This window comes from Protopterus annectens, chromosome 7.part0 (assembly GCF_019279795.1).
Source record: "Protopterus annectens isolate FY-2018-M chromosome 7.part0, PAN1.0, whole genome shotgun sequence".
NCBI classification, from domain to species: Eukaryota; Metazoa; Chordata; order Ceratodontiformes; family Protopteridae; genus Protopterus; species Protopterus annectens.
In genome coordinates this window covers 843,495,428-843,521,467 of record NC_056739.1, presented here as the reverse complement: position 1 = coordinate 843,521,467, position 26,040 = coordinate 843,495,428, and the positions used below count along the sequence as shown (strand labels likewise).

General features: G+C 37.6%; 1 protein-coding gene across 1 annotated transcript in view; it reads left to right on the top strand.

Moving 5' to 3' along the window:
- The window catches only part of IL17RE (interleukin 17 receptor E), a 560,820-nt gene that overhangs the window by 204,613 nt on the left and 330,167 nt on the right, over nucleotides 1–26,040 (top strand). The window contains exon 2 of the mRNA XM_044077387.1: nucleotides 15,562–15,580. Coding sequence (XP_043933322.1) covers nucleotides 15,562–15,580 — 19 coding nt within the window. The remainder of the gene's footprint in view (nucleotides 1–15,561; nucleotides 15,581–26,040) is intronic.

Sequence of the window (26,040 nt, the reverse complement as noted above, 5' to 3'; positions counted from 1 at the left end):
TGTGTGTGTGACAGTTCCTCATGATGGATGCGACTACATTCAGTGGCCACAACAGATCTACTTACTACAGGGTCAATAACATGATATATCATGTGTTTATGAAAGTCCAGTCCATCACACAGAAGGGAATGGCACAGGTGGAGGTCCACCATCATAGACCACTCTTACTGACACATATCAGTTCTTCGTGTCCTTGTTTTGGGACAATGAAAAAACACTAATGTCTAGTGGTGGCCTTTATTTAGAAGCCGGTCTGGTGGCAAGATCACATGTCTCTGTCAGGGATGCACATGGTTGGCATTATCACATACCACTACCAATGTCTGGTGATGCACCACTGTCATGGACTTGTAGATAGCAAACTTTGCCGTATATGTCCTAGAGGTACATATGGGATGCAAGCATTGCAGCATATGCCACAAGGTACATATGTGGTCATTATGTATAATATATTACCTGCAATGCTGCTGTAACAGTGAATGTGGAATTGTCACACCTGCATTTATACACACTGTTGTGTGTCTGTCTGTCATTACAGGTATAATAGTAGTGGTGTCTGCCATAGCTGAACAGGACATGCATGATGTCAATGCAGCACTGATGTTTGACAATGATGTCAGGCAGCACTGATGTTTGACAATGATGTCAGCCTAGAAGTTCACCTAAGAGGGTGTACGAAAACGCTTAACAGTGATTTTTATGGTGGTTTTGTATCTTGGACATTTATCCAGTAAAGGATTTTAATTTTATCCAGCAGTCTTCGGAGGGTTTTTGTTCTGGTTCTACATTTGTGTTTTTACATTTTGGAATGATGTCAGCCTAGTCATGGCATAGTCAGACAGTTATAGTGGTGGGTACCATGCATGAGGCTGAATTGGCTGTGGTGGCACTAGGCCACATTTCTACCTCTGCACTGTCCATAGCAGCCCAACACATGGTGCATGATCATCACCTGCCCCTGCTACAGCAGTGGGCAGTGACACCGCTGTAGAATCTGAAGACAGTACAAGTGAGTGGCGTGTAGGTGGATGTCAGTGACATGACTCCCTGTCATTGCCTGACCTATGCCACAGCCGGCATAACTCAGTGATTCAGGCACTGGTAGATGCTACTAATGCCATCATTGTTTTCATAGCTTTAGACGATTTGTTAACTTGTTACTGCACTTCATAGTATACTAGAGGGCTTTGCCAGTAATACTGAACAAGACATTGAATTACAAAAACTTATAAATATTATATTGTCAGAACAGCCAGATAATTACTATCAATCTATTACACTGTCCAAACAGATCATTGTGCCAAACCAACTACATAACAAAATGATGGAAAACATCCACAAAGTACACTTGGACACTGCCATGTGCAAAGAAAGGCATGGTGTGGCTTGTCAAAGAGATATTATTGTCAAAAATAATCAGATCTGCAATGTGTTTCACAAAAGTAGCACTAACGACAATATGATATTTCATAAATCATAAGGTAGACCATGGGGTAAAAAGTTGCTGGTGATTTATTTCCATTCAGTGATAGTTAAGTTACTATTCCATTTGTGTGGATTAGTACTCAGAGATACAGCTTTACAATCAGACATCACTCTGATGAAATTCATTTGTCACATCATGGGACCGCTGATACTCTCATCTTTTGATAATGGTCCATAGTTCATAAGTCAAGAACCCGGTGCCCATGAACTACCACATCAACGGTAGCCCTCTCAACTCCCAAGGTGTGATAAGCGATCTAGGGACAGAAGTGGATAGCAACCTCTCCTTCGACAACCATGTGGCCACTGTAGTTAGAAAGTCCTTCTATGTGGCACACCTCATTACAAAGGGTTTCTCATCCAGGAAGAAGGAGGTCATAATCCTTCTCTTCTCATCCCTCATTAGACCCATTATAGAGTACAATGCCCCATTTGGCATGTACCTCACTAGACACCTGCAACAACTGGAGAGGCAACAGAAATTCCTCACAAAAAGGATCCTAGGACTCAAACACATGCCCTACACAGACAGACTCAAACTACAACTGTACTCTGTCTCATATTGCCTACATAGAGGCAATCTCTGCTTGGCATACAAAGCCATGTTGGACCCAGTGTTACTAGACATGCTTAATCTGAAAAAGACTCAATCCCTCCACACCACACAGTCCAAGGACCTCAACAGCATCACCACAATAAACAGAACCTGCTGGAGGGACAGCTTCCTAACCCAGGGACTGCCCATACTCTGGAATAAACTCACAATTCATGTCAAGCACAGCACCTCACTGGCCCTCTTCAAGAAAAATCTTGAGTGGATGGGTAATAGGAAATTCACCCCGGGGATAATTTCAACAGTCTTGCTTGATAGGGGTACAAGAAACTAACGTCTGGCAACAGGACTATTGCATATGCTCTTGGGCTAGGCTTGTGTTGGCTCCAGGGCCTTTAGCCTAGTATTCACCTATGAACCTATAAGAAAGTAGTGTTAAAAACAGCTTGGAAGAAAGCCCCATTGAAATTTAATCAACACCCCATCAGATATGACTATGATTATTCTGCAAGAATTCTAGAACTGAGGAAGAAATGTTGGCCACTCATTAAACATCTGAAACAAAACAACATCATAGTCCAAATATTGTATCCAGCAAAAATCAAAATGTACCTTTCTTCTGATACAAGAATCTTTAATAACCTGGATGACACTATAACAAATAGTAACCTAATGATGATCCCAGAGGATATGGACTTTTTCCTGTCTTCTTTAAAGAGAACATCTGAGAAAAATACATGGAATGATTTCAAAAACAAGAAACAAAAAACTGAGACTTCAGCCGCCACAACAAATTCATCTCTCAAAGATTCAACTGGTAAATAAATAATCAAATCTTGTTCTTTTTTTTTTTTTTTGTTAGTGATTAACTTTTCTTAATTCATACTTACTGCACCATTATGGTAATAAATGCTGTTCATTTAACATACATAGCAAATAGTTAACTTACAGCAATAATATTATGGAATTACTTAAAGTTTAATCTCATTGCATACTGAGATAATTTATAGCCAAAAAGAAAACAAAAACAAAACTGAGTTGATTTCCAAATAAGGCACTGTTAGTAAATCTAATATGTGCAGCTGCTTCTTTAAGTGAGTTGGGAGAGGGCTCCATGCTGCATACATGTATAAATCTTTAATAAAATACTAATGCAGCTTGTTTAACTAACTACATAATATAAAGTGTCAAATAACTTAATTACATTAGATAATATGTGTTTTTGTTTTATTTATTTAACCTTAAATGCTCCATTTAATGTTATTAATGTTAGAGTATCTGTTACACTGTATAAAACTGGGGAACATCCACTAGTAAACGTGGCACCATTTTTTAGCTTTAGTTGTCTGTTTTTTACCTTACTAAGCTATTTTTTTACTCGAGGAACACTGTTTAAATTCGAGGTAAAGCTTTTTCTTACCTCGAGATGACCCTCAAGCTACTTTTAAACTGCCTTGTCTTCCCTAAGGCTTCTGAAATTCTGGAAGCTGTTGGTCCATTCTGCCATGTAGCACCCTACAGGAAGTGTAGGGAACAGTCTTGGAGATGCACCTTTAGATTCAAACTTCCTAAGCAAAGCTGAAAACACTCAGACTGCTGCATTTAAGTAAGTTAGATTATTTTATTTATATAAAAAGTTACTGTTTTCAAGCTGATGTTTAGAAATTGGAAAATAACAGTTTAATATGATTACTAATTTAAATTAAAGCTGACAGAAACAAGTATAAGTCTGAATCAGTCCAGACTTAGAAACATAAATATACAATTTAAAGTCTCTAGTAGTGTTTCCTGATTATGTAATACTTGAAGATAGCAAACTGTGCAAGCCTTTGAAAACATTTTGTTATAACTGTACCCTAAAGCTTCAGTGCCAAGGAAGTTCTGTTAGACTGAAGACAAGTACAGAGTATTTGTACAGCAGAACCTGGTTAACAGCTTTTTCATATTGCTGCATAAGACTAGAGGGTCTATATGTGTGTCATCTAATAACATTTTTGACTAGAAGGTGTTATAGCTCTGCTAATTGTAGACATTAAGACAATTACATGAAAAAACAAATCACATGCTTCATTACTATGGGAACAAGAACATGAGTGAGATGGTCCTGGATGCCTCTGTCAAACAGAACCTCTAATAATCTTTTGCTGACAGCTCTAAAGGTGAATAAGCACACAGTTAAATGTGATTATGATACTGTAGATAGCTGCACTAAGATAGTAGCCTCAGGTCCACTCCAGTCAGCAGATTTTGGCTATGTAGAAGCTCTTATAACTGTAGGAATCTTGAGCAAGAAAAACCTTGCAAAGCATATGCAGCAGCTGGGGAGACCACAGAGGTTCCTCACCAGGAAAAAACAAGGGCCTCAAACACCTACCCTACACAGATAGGCTAAAATCCTTGTCCCTCTACTCAGTTTCATACAAACTCCTCAGAGGTGACCTCTGTCTAGCATACAAGGTAATCCCAGATCCTGCCTTGATGAGACTGCTGCATATCTGCAAGTCAGCTCCATGCTCCACTTGAGCAACCCATATCCGTGATCTCAACCTGGTCTGTGATATCAATAGGACTTGTTGGCTGGACAGATTAGTGCCCCAGAGACTCCCCCATCTGTGGAATAGACTCCCTCTCCACGTCAAGCAGAGTACCTCATTATACCTTTTTAAGTGGATGGGAAACAGAAAATTCACCCTTGGGATTTCACCTGTGTCCCTGCTGGACAGGGGCTTTGGGTGCTAACTTGTCTAAACATGGGATAAACTCTTGACTAGGCTTATAAGGGCCTCAGGGAAATAGCCTAGAAACCTCCTATGAGCCTGTAAGAATCATCAATCTTTTATGAGGTGAATAAAAGGTGTAAACAACTAGATTTAACATAGATTAAAATCATGAGCTGACCTCTAGTGGTAAACTTAAAAACTGCAAGCATTGTTACATCAATACAGCCCAGTTAATGGTAAGGTTCCTTTTCTTAATGAACATATAACTTGCTTCTCTATTACAAAGTTTGTTGAAATTTCTCTGTTATATATAAAATATCTAAAGTGGCTACACTCCAACTGAGATTGTTTAGAAAACAGCAAGTTAAGAAGACATTGCAGAAGTAAAAGAAATAATAAATAGACTGAAGATGAATGGTTAGAATATAACACATAATAAATTATCTGCATCTGAACAGAAGATGAAATAGAGCATGATTTAAAGAAGTTTGTTTTAATAATACAGGAAATGTAATAATCATCACTAGCCTTTGTTAGTACCTGTATGATGCTGCTTTACTACCATTATAAGAATAGCCTACATGAAGTTTTATTTTTGCAGTGTTGGTGAACAGTCAGCATTAAGCACATTTTAATGTAGTCACCTCACTTTTGCTTTATTTATTTAGTCATTCACTACTTCTTGTTGCAAATAATATACATAACAATGAATTCAGACTTTTAATCCTATAAAAATAAATGCAGTCCAACATTATCTATTCATATTAACAAAATGTACTTCAATAAATTTCACTGAGGTAACTGTGAAGCCCCTTAATGTTAACCCAAGAGAAATCTTTGGGAGCTTTTACTTTTACATCCAGCTTTTACTTGATTAGATCAATATAGATGAACAAAAGATTAGAGTGTTGATGAATAACTATGCTCAAGCAATCATTTATGCATTTTTTAAATACGTATTACACTGTCCCAAAGATTTTTACACGTTGTTGGTTAATTAACATGTGTTTAAATACAAAATGAGAGACTTTCAGTTGGACTGACATATACTCTAACTAGATATAAATGTCTTAACCAGGCTATAGGCTCCTTTGATGCTCATTACTATTGTTCACAATACTTTCTAATATTGTGCACCAGTCTTTCGAGATATATATATATATATATATATATATATATATATATATATATATATATATATATAAAATAAAAGGGACTCTAGCTATTAGATAAAGATTTTGTACTTGTTTTAAGCTTATTTGATCTCGTATAGTAATTTATGTCAAAGATAGGAACCTCAACATCCAGTATTACATATGTAACTTAAGATACTAATATATGTGTGTTTCTCCTTTTTCCACGCATTTTAATAACTTGGTGGAAACTGTTCAATCAATTGTATGTTTACAGCACAAGGCTCTTTATTAGTACATTTTAGAGCTGATAAGTATGTTCTTGATGATTTGGGAAAGCAGTTTAATTTTATCTCATCTTTCAAACTGGGAATTTTTTAAATTTCCATGTATGTGTTGGGGAAATACATTATTTGTTTCTCTATGTTTTAATATGATTATTTTGTTCTTTCTTTCTGCACTTAGGCCTTATTATAATATACTTCACATCATTCTTGCAAACATGTCACTTAAACAAATCAACGTTTGGAAGTCTCAACTTTTCATTGAATGCTTTGAGATAATAAAATCAGTTATTACTGACCATTGTAGAAATTATAACTCACCATATCTTTGTCTTTAGCTTCACTTAATATAAATGGCATCGATAAATTAAAGAAGAGGTCAAACCTTTTGAGATACCTTAACGTAAAAAAACAAAACACAAATAGTATTCTTACAGGAAACACATTTTAAAAATACAGAAAAGGATGTTTGGAAACCAAACACTTTTACTAGCTTATGCTTCATTTAAGTCTAAAAGGAGAGGAGTGATGATCCTATGGAAGAATAATATTATCTGCCCTCAAATATTATATAAGGATGAAGACCCCGAGGGACTACTAGCTATCACTATCCTAAAATTCAATCATAGAATCTGGATGCTTGCTAACCTTTATTGGTTCCCAGGACTGAGTGCTTCAACTGCTAAACAACATCTCAATCTTATTGATAGTATATCAAAAGGGAATCTGATTCTAGGGGGTGATTTAACTGTTTATTAGATAATTCTAAGAGAACAAGTAGTTGTCCACTTATACTAACACCCACTGATAAAATTCTTAAGAAATGGATACATTATCATAATCTGTATGATACATATAACTCTAAAAATAACAAATCACTCTGTTATACACACACTGATCATAGATTTAAAACTCAAAATAGAATAGATAAAGTCCTTATCAACATTTTTTTTAAATGAAAGCTTACATCCTTTACTATCCTTCCTTGTCCTTTATCAGACCATGATTGCCTTATTGTAGATATACAAATAGACTTCACAAAACTAAATGCTATTACTAAACTTCCTGCTATGTCGCCAAACAAAAAGATTTTAAACCATGGTTATTATCAGAATTAAACTTCTTGTTGGAGACAAATAATAATGAAACAAATATTATTATGGTTTGGGATGTTCTAAAAGCATATATTTGTGGTAAAACTATAGTCAAAAACTTAAGGAATGGGAATCGGAACTTCAAAACTTACAATCTCAATTAACCTCCTTGAGATCGAAGTCATCACATTTAAACTCAAATAACAAAAAAGAAATAGATGCAGTAAACAGGAAATATCTAGATATTTTGGCACACAAAACAAACTTGGCACTAAAAAAAATGAAATTAAACTCTTATGCTCTTACTCCTAAACACATGCACAGGTTGTCATTAAGAGCAAAATTACATTCCAAGGCAAATAATATCTTAAAATTATTACATGAAGGTACTAATAAGATAGTTTCTGATATCGGAGATATATATTAGAAGCATCATTTAGATATCATTTTACCAAACATTATAACTCTGATAATATAAACAAAAACATTACAGCCCAAGAATTAATCACTTTAAATTTGAATGCCATCCCAGAAAATCTTAGTACAACTCTCAAGAAATGAATAACTCTAAATGACATCAAAAATAAAATCAAAAACCTTAAACCTAACAAAGCTCCCAGCATATATGGCATCATAGCAGAGGTTTATAAGCTTTATCCAGATTCAATTATTTTTACTTCATAAGACCTTGGTTGAAGTACAAACTAAAAATTTGTTTCCTCCCTCTTGGAGATGCTCCTTGATTACCCCTATTCTTAAATCTGACAAAGATTTGCACCTATGTAAATCATATAGACCAATTTCCTTATTAAATAATGACTACAACATTTTTATGTCTATATTTGTGGACAAAATAAAGGTTCCACTTTCACATTTAGTTCATAATGACCAAACCAAGTTTATTCATAAAAGGCACAGTCATGATAATATCAAAATAATATTAACATTAATAGAATTCTTAAAGAAAATGAAGAAGCCTTGTTGGTGAGTCTAGACACAGAAAAAGCATTTGACTCTGTAAACTGGGATTTTTTTTGTTTGAAACACTGAAAGCATTCTTGTTTCCAATATCTTTCATCTCCATGATAAAAAGGCTATTTATAAAGATAAGTTGGCACACATCAAATTAGGCCACTTTCACTTCACAGTACATCCCCATAACCAAAGGCACCAAACAAGGTTGCCCTTTATCCCCAGTATTGCTTGTCCTTGTCATAGAAATATTAACATCATCAATAAGAAATAGTCAAGAAATCAAAAGCATTGATATTTATAATCAGTACAATTCTAAAATAGCACTATTTGCAGATGATATTCTGCTTACCTAAGTCAAATCAAGAATTATTAGAACTAGACACAATAATAAATAACTTTCAAAAAAATTCCGGCTCCCACTTTAATAAGCAAAAATCTAAACATATTATTCTTAATGACAAAGGGAAATCTCAGCTAGTTAACCAAAGCATTATTGGAAAACAAGTTAATAAACTGAACTACTTAGGCATAACCTTATGCAAAAACTTGGAAAGAACAAGAGCAACAAATTATAAAAGCATAGTATCTCAGGTAAATACATACATAAGTAGCTGGAATAATATGTTTTTTCATTCGAGGACAGACTGCAGTTCTTAAAAATCATTCTCCTTTCAAAAAAGTTATATATTGTTCTGGGCCTAGACACCCATCCTGGGAATAATTATATTAAACTCATAACTGAAACTTTATTAAACTTCCTATGGTGCCAAAACAAAAATAGGATTGTGTATACACATCATATTAGATCTTGGGATGGTGATGGTTTAAGATTCCTTGACTTGGAAACGTATATAAACATATATCAAAGCATCCTTACTTAAAAGCACATTAAATTGGATTGACTCAAATTACAACTCAAATTGGAAAGATCTTCATATAGCTATAATACAGAATGAAAACTCACTGTCATGTAAAATTCCTTCCAAACATCCCTTCGATAAGTCCTTGTTTCTTCTGTCACAGAATAATATTATCTACCTACCTTTAAACAATCATAGTTCCATGTTCAATATAATGTGACAAAACTGACAAAACTAAACTATCTAAATAACATTATTAACAACTTTAGAAAAATAATATATTCAAATGCAGATATCAAATCCTGGTTTGGCCTAATAATCCCCTTTAAAATCACAAACAATTCCCAGATAAACTTCACATAAACATATTTAATGAATGGGAAACAAAAATTTTATTTGTTGGAAACAATGTATTAAAGACTTGAAAACTTTACAGTTTCAGCAACTTATGAAAGACTATAGCTTATCATCGCAAGATTGGTTGTGTAATTGCTTATTCTCAAGACTTGTACAAAATTATTCAGAACTCTTCATATTTAGATCATCCTCCCTTAATCACTCTCATATCTGAAATATTATTTAATGATCAACAGTTTCAAAATTTAGTAACCAAATTATACACAATTTTGTTAAGTTACAGGTTCATTTTAACAACTAAGCAATGGAACACAATGACTAAAGGCCTACCTTATAGTCTCTCCCAGACAGAAAAACTTAAAATTCTATCTTCAGTAAAATTCACTTCTTGGGAGTTAATATTGGAGTGTATTTATTTGGAAGTATTTAAATAGAACATTTTTAACTCCTGACAAAATTGATAAATTAAAAAAAATTGAATAACATCATTTGCTGGAGATATCTAACATCATGTAATGCAGATTAGTTCCATATATTCTATGACCTGGGACCCCTCCTGTTCGGTATACACTTCTCAGAGGTACAGGCAAGCACAGGAGGACTATGGCTGACCAAGTTCGCAGACAACTGTAAACTGGGGGCCATAATTGACTCTCCAGCTGATACAGACATCCTCCAGAAGGGTCTCACTGAGACAGATACCTGATGCCAAAATCATGGCCTCAAGCCAAATGCCAAAAAGTGCATAGTCATCCCCTTTGGAAAAAACGAAGTACCCACAAACTACCACATAGGTGGTAGTCCCCTAAATACAGAAAATGTAATAAGGGATCTGGGGACCCAAGTAGATCGTAATCTCTCCTTTGATAATCATATTGCAAAGGTGGCTAGAAAATCCTTCTATGTGGCCCACATAATCACAAAAGGGTTTGCATCTAGAACAAAAGAGGTTATTGTTCCCCTCTACTCATCACTCATAGAGTACAATGCCCCATTTGGAATGTACCTTACAAAACACCTGCAACAGCTGGAAAGACCACAGAAGTACCTCACCAAGAGGATTACTGGCCTCAGACAGATGCCCTATGCAGCCCGACTGAAGAAACTCCAGCTGTACTCGGTTGCATACTGCTTACTCAGAGGTGATCTCTGCCTGACATACAAGGCCATGTCCAACCCAGAATTGATGGACATGCTCCACCTAAAAACAAAAAAAAAAAACAAATCCCCAAGAGCCACATGCTCTAGGGATCTAAACCTCAGCACAATGATAAATAAGACATGTTGGAGGGATAGATTCCTGTCCCAGAGACTCCCCATGCTTTGGAACAGGATTCCAATCTACATTAGGCAAAGCGCCTCACTAACACTCTTCAAGAGAAACCTTGACGAGTGGATGGGAAACAGAAAATTTACCCTGGGGATCACTGCAGTGGCTCTGCTGGACAGAGGCACAGGGAACTAATGGCACTGCTGGACCAAGGCACAGGGAAATAATCTAAGGGGGTGATGAAAGCCAACACATTCTAGCTAGGCTTATAGATGCCCTTGGGCAGATAGCCTAGTACTTACCTATGAACCTATTACTTTAAACTAAGGAATTTTTGGGGAGAGATTGATGATTTTCTTTGAGCTTTACATTCATATAACTTCACATTAACTAAAACTTTATTTTTTCTTAATGTTGAAGAAACCTTTTCTTTGAATAAGTCAGATTCATACTTATTATGGGCAATATTAGCAGTAGCCAGGAAATGTATAACAAGGAAATGGACCTCTACCACCTCTCCGAGTCTTGGTGAACTTTTTTACTTGCTAGAAGAAACCATAAACAAAGAAGTCAGAAGTAAAGAACTTAGACTATATTCCAAGGAGATTTACTAACAAACCCTAGACAAAGGTTTCAAACCTAATTGAGACTTTCCAAACTGATTTTTAACCCTGTTTAATCATTATTTGTTTGCTTCACTGAAAGTTTTTTCTTAAAATATTTGTACTACTCAAACATTTTTAGGCCTATGTAAATAATGTAAATAGTTGATTTAGTTTTATTGTTGTTAAAATTTGTCTGTTTAGTATAATCACTGTATTAGTGTTTATGCTCTTATTTTATCCTTAATAAAAATATTGGGGAAAAAAATAAAAGAATTACAATTTGTAGCAGTCAATAGAATTCTGTAGGTTCAAAATCTTAACTAAAAAGCAAACAGGTGAAACATGAATGCCATGCTAAAGTTTTAAGACATATATTGTTGTTTTCACATCTGGATATGAAAGTCCACAAATAAATTTTACTTCCATCATTCAAAATTAAAATCTCAATAGAAATATACTGCAGAGATGTGGTATTCACAGGAATATATTGTGCAACACATACACATGTATGTGTGGCTATATAGTTTCTATCTGCAATAATAAATGCAGGTAGGGGAAAATTCTTCAGTTGAAAACACCAAGATGTACGAGTTATGTTAAGAGAGGGAGTGCATTGCCATCACCAATACTTTTGTAAGTACCTCACTAAAACATGATAGTTTTCAAGCTATTCAATAATTTTAAGTACAGTTAACAAGGGTTATTTATGTTAGCCAGTTGTCCATAAAAATCATTTGTTAAACAAGTTTTTGACCAAAAAATGGAAGTGATCTTTATGTAATTCAATAGCAGACAGCATTTTAAACACCATCTTGTCAAACTACATATCTCTGAAATCAGCTGTCTGATTCCTATCAAATCTGGCATACACGTTGCTTTAGGAAGTCATTCATCACACACCAACTTTTAAATAAATGAACTCATGCTCACTTCCTCAGTAGAGCTGCACTGTGTCTCACTTTGACCTCACAGTACCTTTGGTTCTTGTCCTGTGCTATCACCATGCTCCTTCTTTAAGTTGGCTTCCTTTTTCCATGTCCATAGGAAAATGTGTTCTGTATCTTTATAAACAGACCAAGGTAACACCTTTTTCTTTGTGTGAAAGGTCTCTGTCATATTGCCCCCCCCCCCCATACCCCAGTATCATGTTCAGTTATAGTTTGGGCACTTTAGCACCTACCTTTAAACAATCATAGTTCCTTGTTTTATTTATGCTTTGTAATGTCACAGTCACATGCCTGAATTATATAGTGTTCGGTGAAGTTTGTACATTCAAAGGGTGTCATGTTTCACTCTTTTTACATGGAATCTCACCTTTAAAACTGAAGATACAATGCAGTTTGTCTGGGATCCCTGTTTATCAGCTGTTCATGTCATGTGTTTTCTGTCATTATTAGTGAATGCAGTTTGTCTGTGATCCCTGTTCATCAGCTGTTCGTGTCATGTGTTGTCTGTCATTATTAGTGAATGCAGTTTGTCTGGGATCCCTGTTCATCAGCTGTTCATGTCGTGTGTTTTCTGTCATTATTAGTGAATGCAGTTTGTCTGGGATCCCTGTTCATCAGCTGTTCATGGCATGTGTTTTCTGTCATTATTAGTGAATGCAGTTTGTCTGTGATCCCTGTTCATCAGCTGTTCATGGCTTGTGTTTTCTGTCATTGTTAGTGAATGCAATTTGTCTGGGATCGCTGTTCATCAGCTGTTCATGGCATGTGTTTTCTGTCATTATTAGTGAATGCAGTTTGTCTGGGATCCCTGTTCATCAGCTGTTCATGGCATGTGTTTTCTGTCATTATTAGTGAATGCAGTTTGTCTGGGATCCCTGTTCATCAGCTGTTCATGTCATGTGCTTTCTGTCATTATTAGTGAATGCAGTTTGTCTGGGATCCCTGTTCATCAGCTGTTCATGTCATGTGTTTTCTGTCATTATTAGTGAATGCAGTTTGTCTGGGATCCCTGTTCATCAGCTGTTCATGTCATGTGCTTTCTGTGATTATTAGTGAATGCAGTTTGTCTGGGATCCCTGTTCATCAGCTGTTCATGTCATGTGTTTTCTGTCATTATTAGTGTAACTAACCCTCTCCTCCTCCTTTAGCCTTGCACTGCTCCTTCGTTTTGCCTGTTTATCCTGCTTTCTCCTTTATAGCCTCTTTTCCTCCCATTATCTTAATTACTTAATATTAAATGCTACAACATACTCTGCCAATATTCCCATGCCCCATCCATCCTGTTCTTTACATCCCCTAAATATTGTAGGCCTGCAGCTTTTCCTTCTATAACTGTTGCACATCTTTTGTATAAAGTACCTAAGGTGTTTGCTGTGGTACCTTTAAGATCACTGCAGCTTTAATTTCCTCACCACATTAGACATCTAAAAGCCACAAAAGGTTAATTGATGTCTCTTCTTTACTGAATGACCCAATTTCACATTGCTCCTTGTACATCATGCTCAAGCTATATTTTGGTGTTTTATGTCTTAGCATACCACTCTCAGTGCAAGAAATCTGCACAAAGGCCCCAGATAGTGACATGTGCTAAAAGTTGCTCTTATAAAGTTAGAAGGTTGCTAGAATAACAGGTTTTGCATTAATGCATATTTTTCTAATGATAATAAGTCTGACACACAAGTGTCTGTCATTATTTAGTGACTTCAATCCTCAATGATTTGCCAGGAAACCACAAATATTATGAAAAAAAATCCAAATGTATGAGGCAAAAAGCTGGACAGTTGAGAGGTATATGTCTTAGTAATGCTTACCAAATATAGTCACTGAAGTGCAAATGAGATAGTAGTTCAGTGGTAGAATTCTCACTTGCTTTGTCAGAGGCCTGATTTCATTTCCTATTTAACGTGACATAGTATTTTGCAGCTCCATCTTGTAGTAGTTAGCACTGTGGTCTCCGAAATACAGAAGTCTTCAGATCTCGGTGAAACCTACCCATCTCCTAGATATAGGAAGATCTAATAGCATGTATTTTTAAGGCTTAACATTTTTAATGTAGACATGCTATTAATAACCTGCAAAACTTAATCTAGAAGTGATATTAATACTCCTAACCTATAAAGCATATTCGTCTTTCTTTGTCAACTGACTCTGCATAACGCTTTGAAGAATTGTAGGTTGCATTGTTTTTGCATGAATTGTTGCCTCAGTACTGATATCTGTAATGGGTAATCTGTGTTGTATATGTCCTTGTGAACGATATGTACTATATTACTTTATTAACATATTGTACCGGTGCTTTTTACTGTATACTGTAAACTTTGCCTCTGGGCAGAGGCTATGTCTAAAGTTTATTAATTTTGGATCAAAACGCCAGTCCACTTAACACACAAACAATAGATGAATAAATGTCACCTGCATAGCAAAACTGCAGAACTGTTAGCTTTGGATGAATGCTTGCTGTTTAGCTCATTACAGCCGAGTGCACCTCCAGAAGTTTCTGCAGTTAACTCCGCCACTTGGTGTCAAATATTGCATTAATAATTCCAAACCCATGCTATATACAATGCATCAGAAGATTTCATCTGAAACCATGCATGATAGCAAACACAATTGTGTTGATATTTGACCTCTGTGAGATGTTTAATACTTTTTTCTGTATTGTTTATTTGTACTGCAATAATTTTCATAATTCTCTAAATATCTCAACATTCAGGAAAAACAGACAGAACTGGATAGCCTCATATGAAAGCCCACAACTGTATGAAGAAAATCCTGCTGTCAGTATGTGTCTTTCTTGAATGGTTACTGACATATCAGAAGCTATTTATACAACATTACAAAATTAATATTCACTGCCTTTATTTTGGCTTATAATATCCATTTTAAAGCATCAAACTGAATGAATGCCACTAATAGAAAGATTCATTTATCCTGAATAGTTTGCCATTTACAGTTTTCTAGTAACACTTATGGTTCCAGAGATATGAATATCTGTCTGCATCTGCAAGATGATAACTTGATTATTTTAAAGGCTCAAGCTACACCCACTGAGAGTTAAAAGAGCTTTACTGAAGGGAATGAGTTAAAGTATTAAGACATTAAAGAGATCGTCATGATTTTTATGGATTAGATGTGGTGACCAAAACAATAGTTAACCTCTGTCCTTTCATGTTTAACTCTCTAGGCACCTTCCTTACGTATGTTAGAAATTATGATTATCTGATACTGTTGAGTCAGACAAACCTCCCTTCTAACATTCATTTTTTCTTCCTCCACAGAACTATACAATCAGAAGAGGTGAGTGTTTAATCAGTAAGCTTCTCATTTCTAACTGAATGAAAATGTGGTGGGTGAGTAAATCTAGTTGTTTATTCAAAGAATTACATTTCTAAAAATGTATGGTAACTACTGCTTGCTAACCAGTAGATCCCCATTACAGTTCTGGGAGAAAATCTCCTAGATGTTTTCCTAAAGAGTAATGCAAAATTTTATGAAACAAATATAAAAATACAATCTGTAGAAATAGTAAAAAACACAGTTTTTATTAATATTAAGTGAAACAAATATTCATAGCCAGAATACAGTTACAGTTTCCCAGACATTTTAATTATGGTCTTTTCCATTTGGAAAAAAATGATGCAGTAGAGCATCTCCTCTACAGGTGGTCAATGTGATCTTCAAGCGTCTTTTGGCCACAAAAAGAAAAAAACACTGAAAATCACAATGTCAGTTGATGTTCTCTATAGAAATTCATTGTCATTGCAGTTTCTAAATGTGCACAAGCAGTGATTTCTGCCTTCTTTGAGTTGGTGTGAATGTGGAGTTGGTATATACAAGTCTGAAAGGGCGCAGGGTGAGCATGCTCTGCAAAAAATATTCAAAGTTGCTTTTAACATTTCTGTGTTTCTGACATAGTTTTCTTTTGCATTTTGAATAATCAGACTTATGGAAGTTGGTGTTTCATAGTAGAACCCAGTACAGCAGTACATGGAAAACCTGAACTTTTAGTTTCATTTTATTGACTGCATCACAAAGAGTTTGAGTACTTTACTGAACGCCTCCCAAGTCATTCATTACATTATTCATTGCATTATCACTTAATATTCTACATAGCTAGGATAGTTAGACTTGTATATAATCACAATCCCATTGCCAGGTGCTCCCCTCCCTGCATGTTGCTCCCTGTCAGATGCCCTAGCCAATGACAAACCTGTCACCAACCCATGTGGTACCCCCTACTGCTTGTTGTTTACTCTATTGGCAGCACATGGGCTAATGGAACTATTACTATGGAAGCTTCCCCTCACACCTCTCTACCATAACTTTACCTGCTCTCTGTTAAAGGGACAGGTGATAATTCCCTAAAAAACAATCTCAAAGAAGACTTACTCTCTCTTTTTGGCTTACTTTTCCACTGTACATCTGGCACTGCTTACCAATGCATAGGGTCTAGCAATAGCTCTATGCCTGAAACTTTACTTTTCGCCACCTGCTTTGTCTTAGATCTTTTGAATTCCTGCCACCAAAAAAAAAATCTCAAGTTACTTAAACAGGAGTATTATATTCTTCCAGTTTTATCTCACAAACCCCACCACCACTGGTTTGAAAGTAAAGAATTATATTCTTGCGCATTGTATTCATCACATCATATAAGACGTTCAGTATGATCAGATGTCTGTTTAATCAGTCATTTCATCACCTGACCTTCTAAGTTATGCTCTAGTCCTACGGTTACCACCTGTTGCTTCCTGGGACACAGTGCCACTGGCAGATGGGCAGTTTAGACCTACTATGCAGGTGCTTTCCCATGTACCTAGCTTGATCCTGAGTTGAGATCTGCAGTCTCGAGTTGTGTTGTTGTTCCCTTGATCTTTACCAAAGCCCCAGAGCCTGGAATTCTAGGTCTTCCAGCTTCGCTTAACTAGCAAAACTCAGTTGAAATAGATCTATCCTGATGCATGACAGCTGCAGTCTATCCTTTCCAGACATTGTTTCCTAGCTTATGTCTGTATCCTTGTGGAACTGCATCCTCACTTACCTTTTTGAGCACCTTCCTTGTTTTTCTTGTTCACGGTCTTCCCTTCCCGGCCTCTTTTGCCTCCATTAAAAGAAGCATCATCATGGATTAAATAAACTGCAATACAGCCACAGTTGCCACATTACTGCATGATCCTTACAAATATTTATCTGTAACTGAATAGCTGGTACTGCCTACAAATCACTGCCCTCAAATACAGTCTGAAAAATTGTGTATATCACACAAATATGGCAAAAGCTGTCCCCATTTCCCAATCATAAAGAACACTTCTTGCTTTAATATAGTAAGGCAGAAAAATGCAGGCAGTCTTCGTGCATCAGGACAGGCACTAATATGGCTCATAGCTGAAAAAGGCATCAATATGCTCTGCAGGCTCCACTGAAATCGTCTACAGGCCATTACAAATATTGTCCTTCAGCCTCAAGGGGGGCAACACAAGATATAATGAGAGAGAATTTCAGACTTCCCATCCAATTATTTAGACTTACCTTGAAAGTGGCAAAGGTGCTACTCTGTTTGAGATGAGTAGAAGTTTGCCTCAGAGGTGATGGATATATTCTGGTATGAATCTATCACACCAATGTGACTTGTTTTATGTGTTGATGATGGCTTACTTTCTTAACCAGGTATTTGAGGAACCATTTGTTTTATAATGGACTAGAACATAAAAGAGGGTTGGATCTCTCATGGCTTAAAACACTAGACATAGAATTCCATGGAGAAGTCTATAAGAGAGAGATTACAGAGATAGTGGGCTACCAATGTGGCCTGATGACAAAGATTTTTAAGGCCACTGATGTTTTTATTTAGAAATCTCTCAGTTCTCTCAACCTGAGGGACACGTTTAGACAAATACATACCAAAAGGAGCATTATATTCTATAATGGGTCTGATAAGATATGAACAAAGGGGAGTTAAGATTTCATTGGCTCTAGATGAGATGCCTTTGGAAATCAGATGTTAGATACAAGGCTTTCTGAACTACCATGGAAAGATGATGGTCAGAAGATAGGAGTTTAACAAGAGTGTGTAGATCTCTTACAACAGTGTCTGAATGGAGAGGTGTATCACCTATATGGAATGGAGGAATGCTTTGCATACCAAAGTGAACTATAGTGCACTATTTCACATTTTATTTGACCATTATCCGTGCACTATTTTGTAACATGATCTAACCCATGTTGGAGCAATTCTGAGTCACTGGAAGGTCAAATAGCAATACTCCGTTTACAGTCATTTGCAGACTTAGTGTGAGAAATAGATGCCAAATAGGAGAGGGCACAATGTTGAGCCCTGTGGTATACCACTGATAACATTTTTTTTCCTTCTGAAGTGGTACCTGCAATTCTAACCATATGAGTTCCATCAGAAAACAAGTCTGATATCCAATGCAAAACATAAGAAGTTGTATTCAGATTTATAATACTTGTTTGGGACTTGACCATATTCAGATATGCTGTATGTACAATGAACCCATTTTCCACTGTTTCAGCGGCTTTTTAACATAGATTAATGAGGTTAAAAGCTAGGACATTCCTGTGACAAAGATGAGTTGATGAGTGTCCAGAATTAATAGATTTTTAATTTCTAGGTTAATGAAATCTATGATAAAGCATTCCATAGATTTACAAATAGGTCTATAGCTATCAGGTTCTCTGGTTGGACCACCCTTGTGTAATTGTACTACAGTAACTATTTATCAGGCTTCAAGAAAGTAACCATTGGAGTGGCTTAAACAGGTTAAGTAGAAGTTCAGAGAGGCCATATTTGGTACTGATAATCAGACAACCTGGTATGTTATCAGGTCTCCTGGATGAGGTGATCTTCACTTCTGAGAGGGCTGAGAGGATATTAATAAAAGAGGACTGGGTGGAAGAAATTGTGGAGTCTGTGTGACAGCTGTAATTGTGGGTGAAATAAAATTTGCATTAAACTCATCAGCCAAGATAGTCAATTTTTGAGGTCAGATTGTGAAGTATGATTGTTAACTAGCTGTGAACATTATTGGGTGTTTGTCAATTTTCTGACATTGTTAAAGAAAGATTTGTAGTTGTATTTGGGCTTAATGGATATTTTAAGTTTATATTCCGATGCTTTTCTTTAGCTCTTTACTAGCCTGCTTATATATGCTGTTGAGGTAGACAGAGTGAGACCTCTTACAAGAATTACTTAATTTATTTTGTTATATGTGTTTACAGGGGCATTTGGGGTTGTTGTTATATTTTGAATTGGTAGAGACTGTCTTATCACTCCAACTATTTAAGTGGGACTACAAGTCAGAGGAAGAAGCAGCAGTTTAGCAATGGGATCCAGCAGAGTGGGATCACAGTGGGATTTATTTAGGTCTTCAAGTAACTAAAGGTGTTCTTTTCAGACTTCTCTAAACAAAGCGATATTTAAAGAGGAAATATCACATGTTTTAAAGGAAAAGTTGCTGATTTGGTTTGATTTACTAAGGTCAGAATACACACATGGAGATGTGCAGGAGGTGGTCATATTTGTGAGGACAAGGTCAAGGGTGCTGGGGCCTCTAATAGGACGGTTAACTGTTTTCTTAATGGAGTTATTAATTATAATTTCAAGGAATTGTTAGGCATGCTATCCACTAGCAGTGAATTTTAGCCAATTTATGGATGGATAATTTAAGTCTCCAAGTAAAAGGGTGTTGTGTTTATTTAGCTAGGATCTTAAGATGGTTATCCTGCTCGGAAGGTGACGTAGAAGGTGTTCTATAGCTAGATATAAAGTGGTAATTAATCTTATTTCTGGCGATTTGGAAATCTAGAAATTCACATTTTTATTCTAATAAATCTGTTTTGAGGTGATGATATCCTTGACAAATACTGAAACCCCCCTCCCAATTGCCAGTAGGTCTGAAGACATGATAGGCACTGAACCCAAAAAGACAGGGAGTACTTTCATTGTTTCAAATCATCTCTCTGTAAATACGTGTATATGAACGAGTTCAGTTCTGCTTGTGACCTTTGCTTTGTTATGAAAAATTTCCATTACACCTTGTAATATGTAGATGGACCTATTTTTTATGCAGTAAGAACTAACAAGAAAAAAAATGTATATATATATATATATATATATATATATATATATATACACATATATAAAAACAACAGCTGTAGCTGGCTCATCTACTACCCAGTGCCAATATAGTGCCCACTGTTGCAAGCACATTGGTATCTTCCTCCAGCAGATCATTTGGTCCAGTCAACTTCCTATGGCAGACTTACTCCCTCTCAGCTCTTCAAGCAAAGGGCAAAACAAAACAAAAAAGCTAAAGAAAAAATAATGAAGGAACTACTTCTCAATCTTGCCCCCTAAGACTTTGCACCTGGGGCAGCTACTCCCTTCATCCCACCTTTGTTATGCTACTGTTTTACATATATATAGTGGCTATAAAAAGTGTACACACCCCTGTTAAAATGCCAGGATTTTGTGATATGAAAAAATGAGACCACAATAAATCATTTCAAAACTTTTCTCACCTTTAATGTGACCTATAACTTGTACAATTCAATTGAGAAACAAATAAATCTGTTAGGAGAAAAAATAAAAAACGTACCCACGGTGGTGGTGCTGCGGTAGCGTTGTCACCTCACAGTAAAGACACTGACTGGTTTGACTCTCAGCTAGAGTGTCTTCTGCGTGGAGACAAGCGTGAATGGATATACCTTCATTGAAGGTTGTGCGTCAGGGCTGGCAACTCAGCACATAAAAATCAACTGCCAATCATTAGCAGACCAGAGTTCCGCCGTGGCGACCCCTAACCGGGAAAAGCCGAAAGACACAACAACAACAATACATTGGTTGCATAAGTGTGCATACCCTTAAACTAATACTTTGTTGAAGCACCTTTTGATTTAATTACAACATTCAGTCTGCTTAGGTACACACCTGCCATCAATTAAAGAGACTCTGATTAACCCCAAATAAAGTTCAGCTGTCCTAGTAGGATTTTCCTGACATTTACTCAGTTGCCTGCTACAGCAAAAGCCATGGTTTGCAGAGAGCTTACAAAGCATCAAAGGGATCTCATCGTTGAAAGGTATCAGTCAGGAGACTGGTACAAAAAATTTCCACAGCATTCGATATACCATGGAACACAGTGAAGACAGTCATCAAAAAGAAGAGAAAATATGGGGCAACAGTGATGTTGCAAAGAGCTGGAAGTCCCTCCAAAATTGATGAAAAGGCAAGATGAAAACTGGTCATGAGGCTGCCAAGAGACCTACAGCAACACTGAATGAGCTGCAGGAATTTCTGGCAAGTAGTGGTTGTGTGCTACATGTGACAACAATCTCACATGTGTCCTGACAGAGTGCTCTTCAAACTATCTGGAGATATACAGAGCTAAGTATATTTTTCTGGCACTTCAGAGTTGTGTACTGTTAATTGTTGTTTGACTAATTTTATATCATTGCTGGCTGACTTCAGAGTTGTGCACTATTTTTGCTTCACTGTATAGTTTTTCAGATCTCTGCTGAAGGTGTTGTTTTTCCCCTACCCACCCTCCCTATTCCTGTCTTGTTGTTTAAATTTGGAGGCTTTTGCAGTTGCCCGCCCCCACTGTAGATTTGATCTGGGACACTCCCCCCAGTCCCATCTCTTTACCTCATTCTACCTAATAGACTCCTTCTGCACTTGTTTTTAGTCATTTTTAATTTAATTGCATTTTTTTAACTGTTTGGTCTAACATTGTTACATACTCAAGTGTGCTAGCATACACTGCATTTGAATTGTTTTTACTGCTGTTTTAGCTACTTTTCTGTATAAAGAAAAATCTAAGCCTGTTTCCTACCTTTCCTGTAACTAGTGTAGTCCAGATTCAGATTTGCTGTATCCAGGACTGTATGTAAGCTTCTGAGCCCTCCCCAAGCTTTCTGTGTTGGAGGGAAGCCTTCTAGCTTATCAGTGGGAGTGGAAAGCACTAGGTAACCAATCTACCACAGAAGGAGTGGTTCTGGCCCAGAAGTTGTAGCTATTGGCCGTTTGGGAAGTTTTACCATCTCTGTCAACTTTCTGATTTAAAAGCCCGCATTTGCACTTGTTTCCCCCCTTTCCTCTAACTAGTTTAGTCCAGATACAGATTCTTAGTTTTAGCACTTGAATTTGCTTATTCTTGATCAGCACTTGTTCAGAACTTGTTGTAAGCACTAAATAAGCTACTAATTACTACAGCACTCAAACTTCCTCATTACTTAGAGGAAAATAATTTTGGTACTTACTTTCCTCACTTGCTTAGAGAAAAAACGCTTTTGTACTCACTTTCCTCACTTGTCTAGAGGAAAATAGTTTTTTATTCAGGCATATCCAAGGGTCAGCTCCCAGTGTTCTCTCCTGTCTATCTGATGAATTTGGGCATCTTGGGGCAATGTAGAAATTGCCTCATGTACACAGACAACCCTCTCCTCCTACCACCCAACCCTACAACCTGTGAGAGATGCACTTATCTAGCCAAACTGGAGGTAAAGCTCTCTCCAACCAAGACTGGAGTTGACAGTCAAGAGGAGAAGGTAAACACTTGCACCACACCACACTCATCACATAGTCTCACTAAATCTACACTATCACCAAAATCCACACACAGAAACACAAAAACATTTGTAGAGACTCTCAATAAATAATCTGCTCATGCAACAGAGACCTCCAACACAGAAATGCAAGCAACCTCTACCCCCCAACACAACCCAAATGACACATAGCCCGCAGACTCAGTGTGACACTCAACCACAGCTAATAAGGCAAAACCTCGTACCCAACACACTAGTCATAGGTGACTCTATAGTCAGGCACATTGATGTCCCACTCACCAGGCTAAACAAGAAGGTTACTGTCAGCTGCCTGTTGGGTGCCAGGATGCGCCACATAACCCACGCACTCAGGTCACTCCACAACAAGTACAAATATGACTCTGTCATAGTCCATGTTGGTGTGAATGACCTGAGACGTACCTCCCTGGACTACATGAAAAGAGACATGGAAGAGCTGTCTGAGCTTGTAGCCCAGGGAGGTATGACCCTAGCCCTGAGTAGCATTCTGCCATCACCCAGAATTATACCACAGTACAAGGACAAAATCATTGACTTCAACAATTGGCTAAGCTTCTGGTGTCATTCTAAAGGGATCCAGTATCTGTCTGCGTGGGATGACATGGTCGACAGACCACGATGCTTTGCCAGAGAAGGCCTGCACCTGTCACCCCTGGGATTCCAGATACTGACTAAGGTTCTTGCCACCCCCTATAGTGCCTTTTTTAGGCAAGGTTCAAATGACAAATTCACCACCGTAACAGGAACAGGCAAGCAAAAACTGTGGGTGATGTTATTCAATGCTAGAAGTCTAAATCTCAAAATGCACTCACTCGAGGCACTCCTTAATATTGAGAACATCGATATCTGTGCAGTGACTGAGACCTGGTTCAAGGCTCCAGAGAGCACCCCTGCACTACCAGGCTATAACTCATACCACACTTTTCAGCCATGTAACCTGGACCAGAACACAAAAGGCGGAGGTGTGTCCATATTCATTAAGGATATCCAGACCTCCAGGCTAGTTGCTCAGCATAATGCATCCGAGGTTATCCAAGTGTAACTAACTCTGGGCAAAACTGCAATCCATATTGTATCTTGCTACAGATTCCCCACCATGCCCCAGGATTCCCACTCCTCTTTTCTTGATGTACTGGAAAATATTAGGGTTCAACCAAACACTCTAATAATGGGCGATTTCAACTACCCCACCATTAACTGGGAAAACTACTCATGTACCAACTCCTTCGCTCAACGCTTTCTGGAATTCATAAACTCCAATGCCCTGGATCAACTTATCCACACCCCCACCAGGGGCAACAATATCCTAGATCTAGTCATTACCAACATGAGTGACTTGTGTTCCACACCTGAAGTCAACGCCTTATTAGTCCGATCTGACCATAAGCTAATCACCCTAGATATCCACATCCTGATGACCCCGCCCCCCCCATTAAGGAAACCACGGTAAAAAATTTCTCCAAAGCCAACTTTATGCTTCTTAAGACAGAAGTGGTGAACTTCATGACACCCATGCAGATGGACAATACGGTTACGACTACTGAATTCTACACAATTGCACTTTATAAGCACTTACACGAGTGCATGGATGGTGCTATCCCAAACAGAACCAAGATGCTATCCTCCAAAAAAAGGAAGTAAATCTGGTGGTCCCCTGCAATAAACAAACTGTACAACAGAAGAAAGAAACTGTTGCAAAAAAGAGTAAAATCCCATGAGTGGACAAGCTCTCTGGTCAGCCTCAGTAAGAAGCTGCAATCTCTGATAAAATCCTCCAAAGCTAGTTACAAAAACAAAATTGCCACTGATTCTAAAGACAACCCCAAAGCATTCTATAGCTATGTCAAGAATCTCAATGGCAACACTCAGATCTGCTCTGAGTTACAGCACAATGGCACTAAATATACAGACCAAACTGATATTGCCAACATCCTGGCAGATAGGATCAGTGCTAACTTGACCCCCCCTCACCCCCTAAAGGGCCTATTTCTATACCGGAAGAATGCAAAGATCCTGTAATCACGGCTGCACAGGTAAGAACCACACTCTCCAAAGCCAAGAGCACAGCATCCTTGGGACCAGACAGCATCCCAGGCTGCGTTCTACATGAACTACAAAATGAACTGGCACCCCACCTAAGTACCATGTTCAATCATAGCCTCACCTTAGGCTTTGTCCCCTCTGAATGGCACACAGTGATGGTTATCCCACTGCACAAGGGGGGAGCCACCACGGACCCTAGGAACTATCGCCCCATTAGCCTGACTAACCTGGTCTGCAAGGCCACAGAACATAACATCATGGAACTTATAAACAAAGACATTGGTAATCTGCAAATTCTGGACCCCACCCAGTTCGGGTTTGTAAAAGGCAGATCATGTCTCCTAACCCTGATAGACTTCTTTGAAGCAGTCACCAAAGCTGTAGACGAGGGTAAGGTGGTTCACACAGCCTATCTAGATCTTGCCAAGGCTTTGATACCATCCACCACTCTGGAATTATAGATAAACTCACTAAACTAGGTATAAATCCCTATGTTACAAGATGGGTTGCCAACTGGCTCACTGACAGAACCCACACTGTGAAAGTAGCAGACTCCAAATCTGACTTCAGACCAGTGACAACTGGAGTACCACAGGGTTCAGTCCTGGGTCCTCCCCTGTTTGGTATCTACTTCTCTGAAGTACAAGCAAACACAGAAGGTGTTTGGCTAATGAAGTTCGCAGATGACTGCAAACTGGGAGCCATAATCAAAACTCCTAATGATGTGGACATCCTACATAAGGGCCTCACTGAGACAGATGCCTGGTGTCAAAGCCATGGCCTCAAGCTCAATGCCAAAAAGTGCATTCTCATGCCCTTTGGTAAAAACTCTGTACCCATGAACTACAACATAGGCGGTAGTATACTTAACACCAAAAGTGTGATAAGAGACCTTGGGACACAGGTGGACAGTAGTCTCTCCTTTGATAATCACATCACCACAATAGTCAGGAAATCCTTCTACGTGGCACACCTCATCACAAAAGGTTTCTCATCCAGAAGAAAAGAGGTCATTGCTCCCCTCTACTCATCACTCATTAGACCCATTATAGAGTACAACGCCCCATTTGGTATGTACCTCATAAGACATCTACAACAACTGGAAAGGCCGC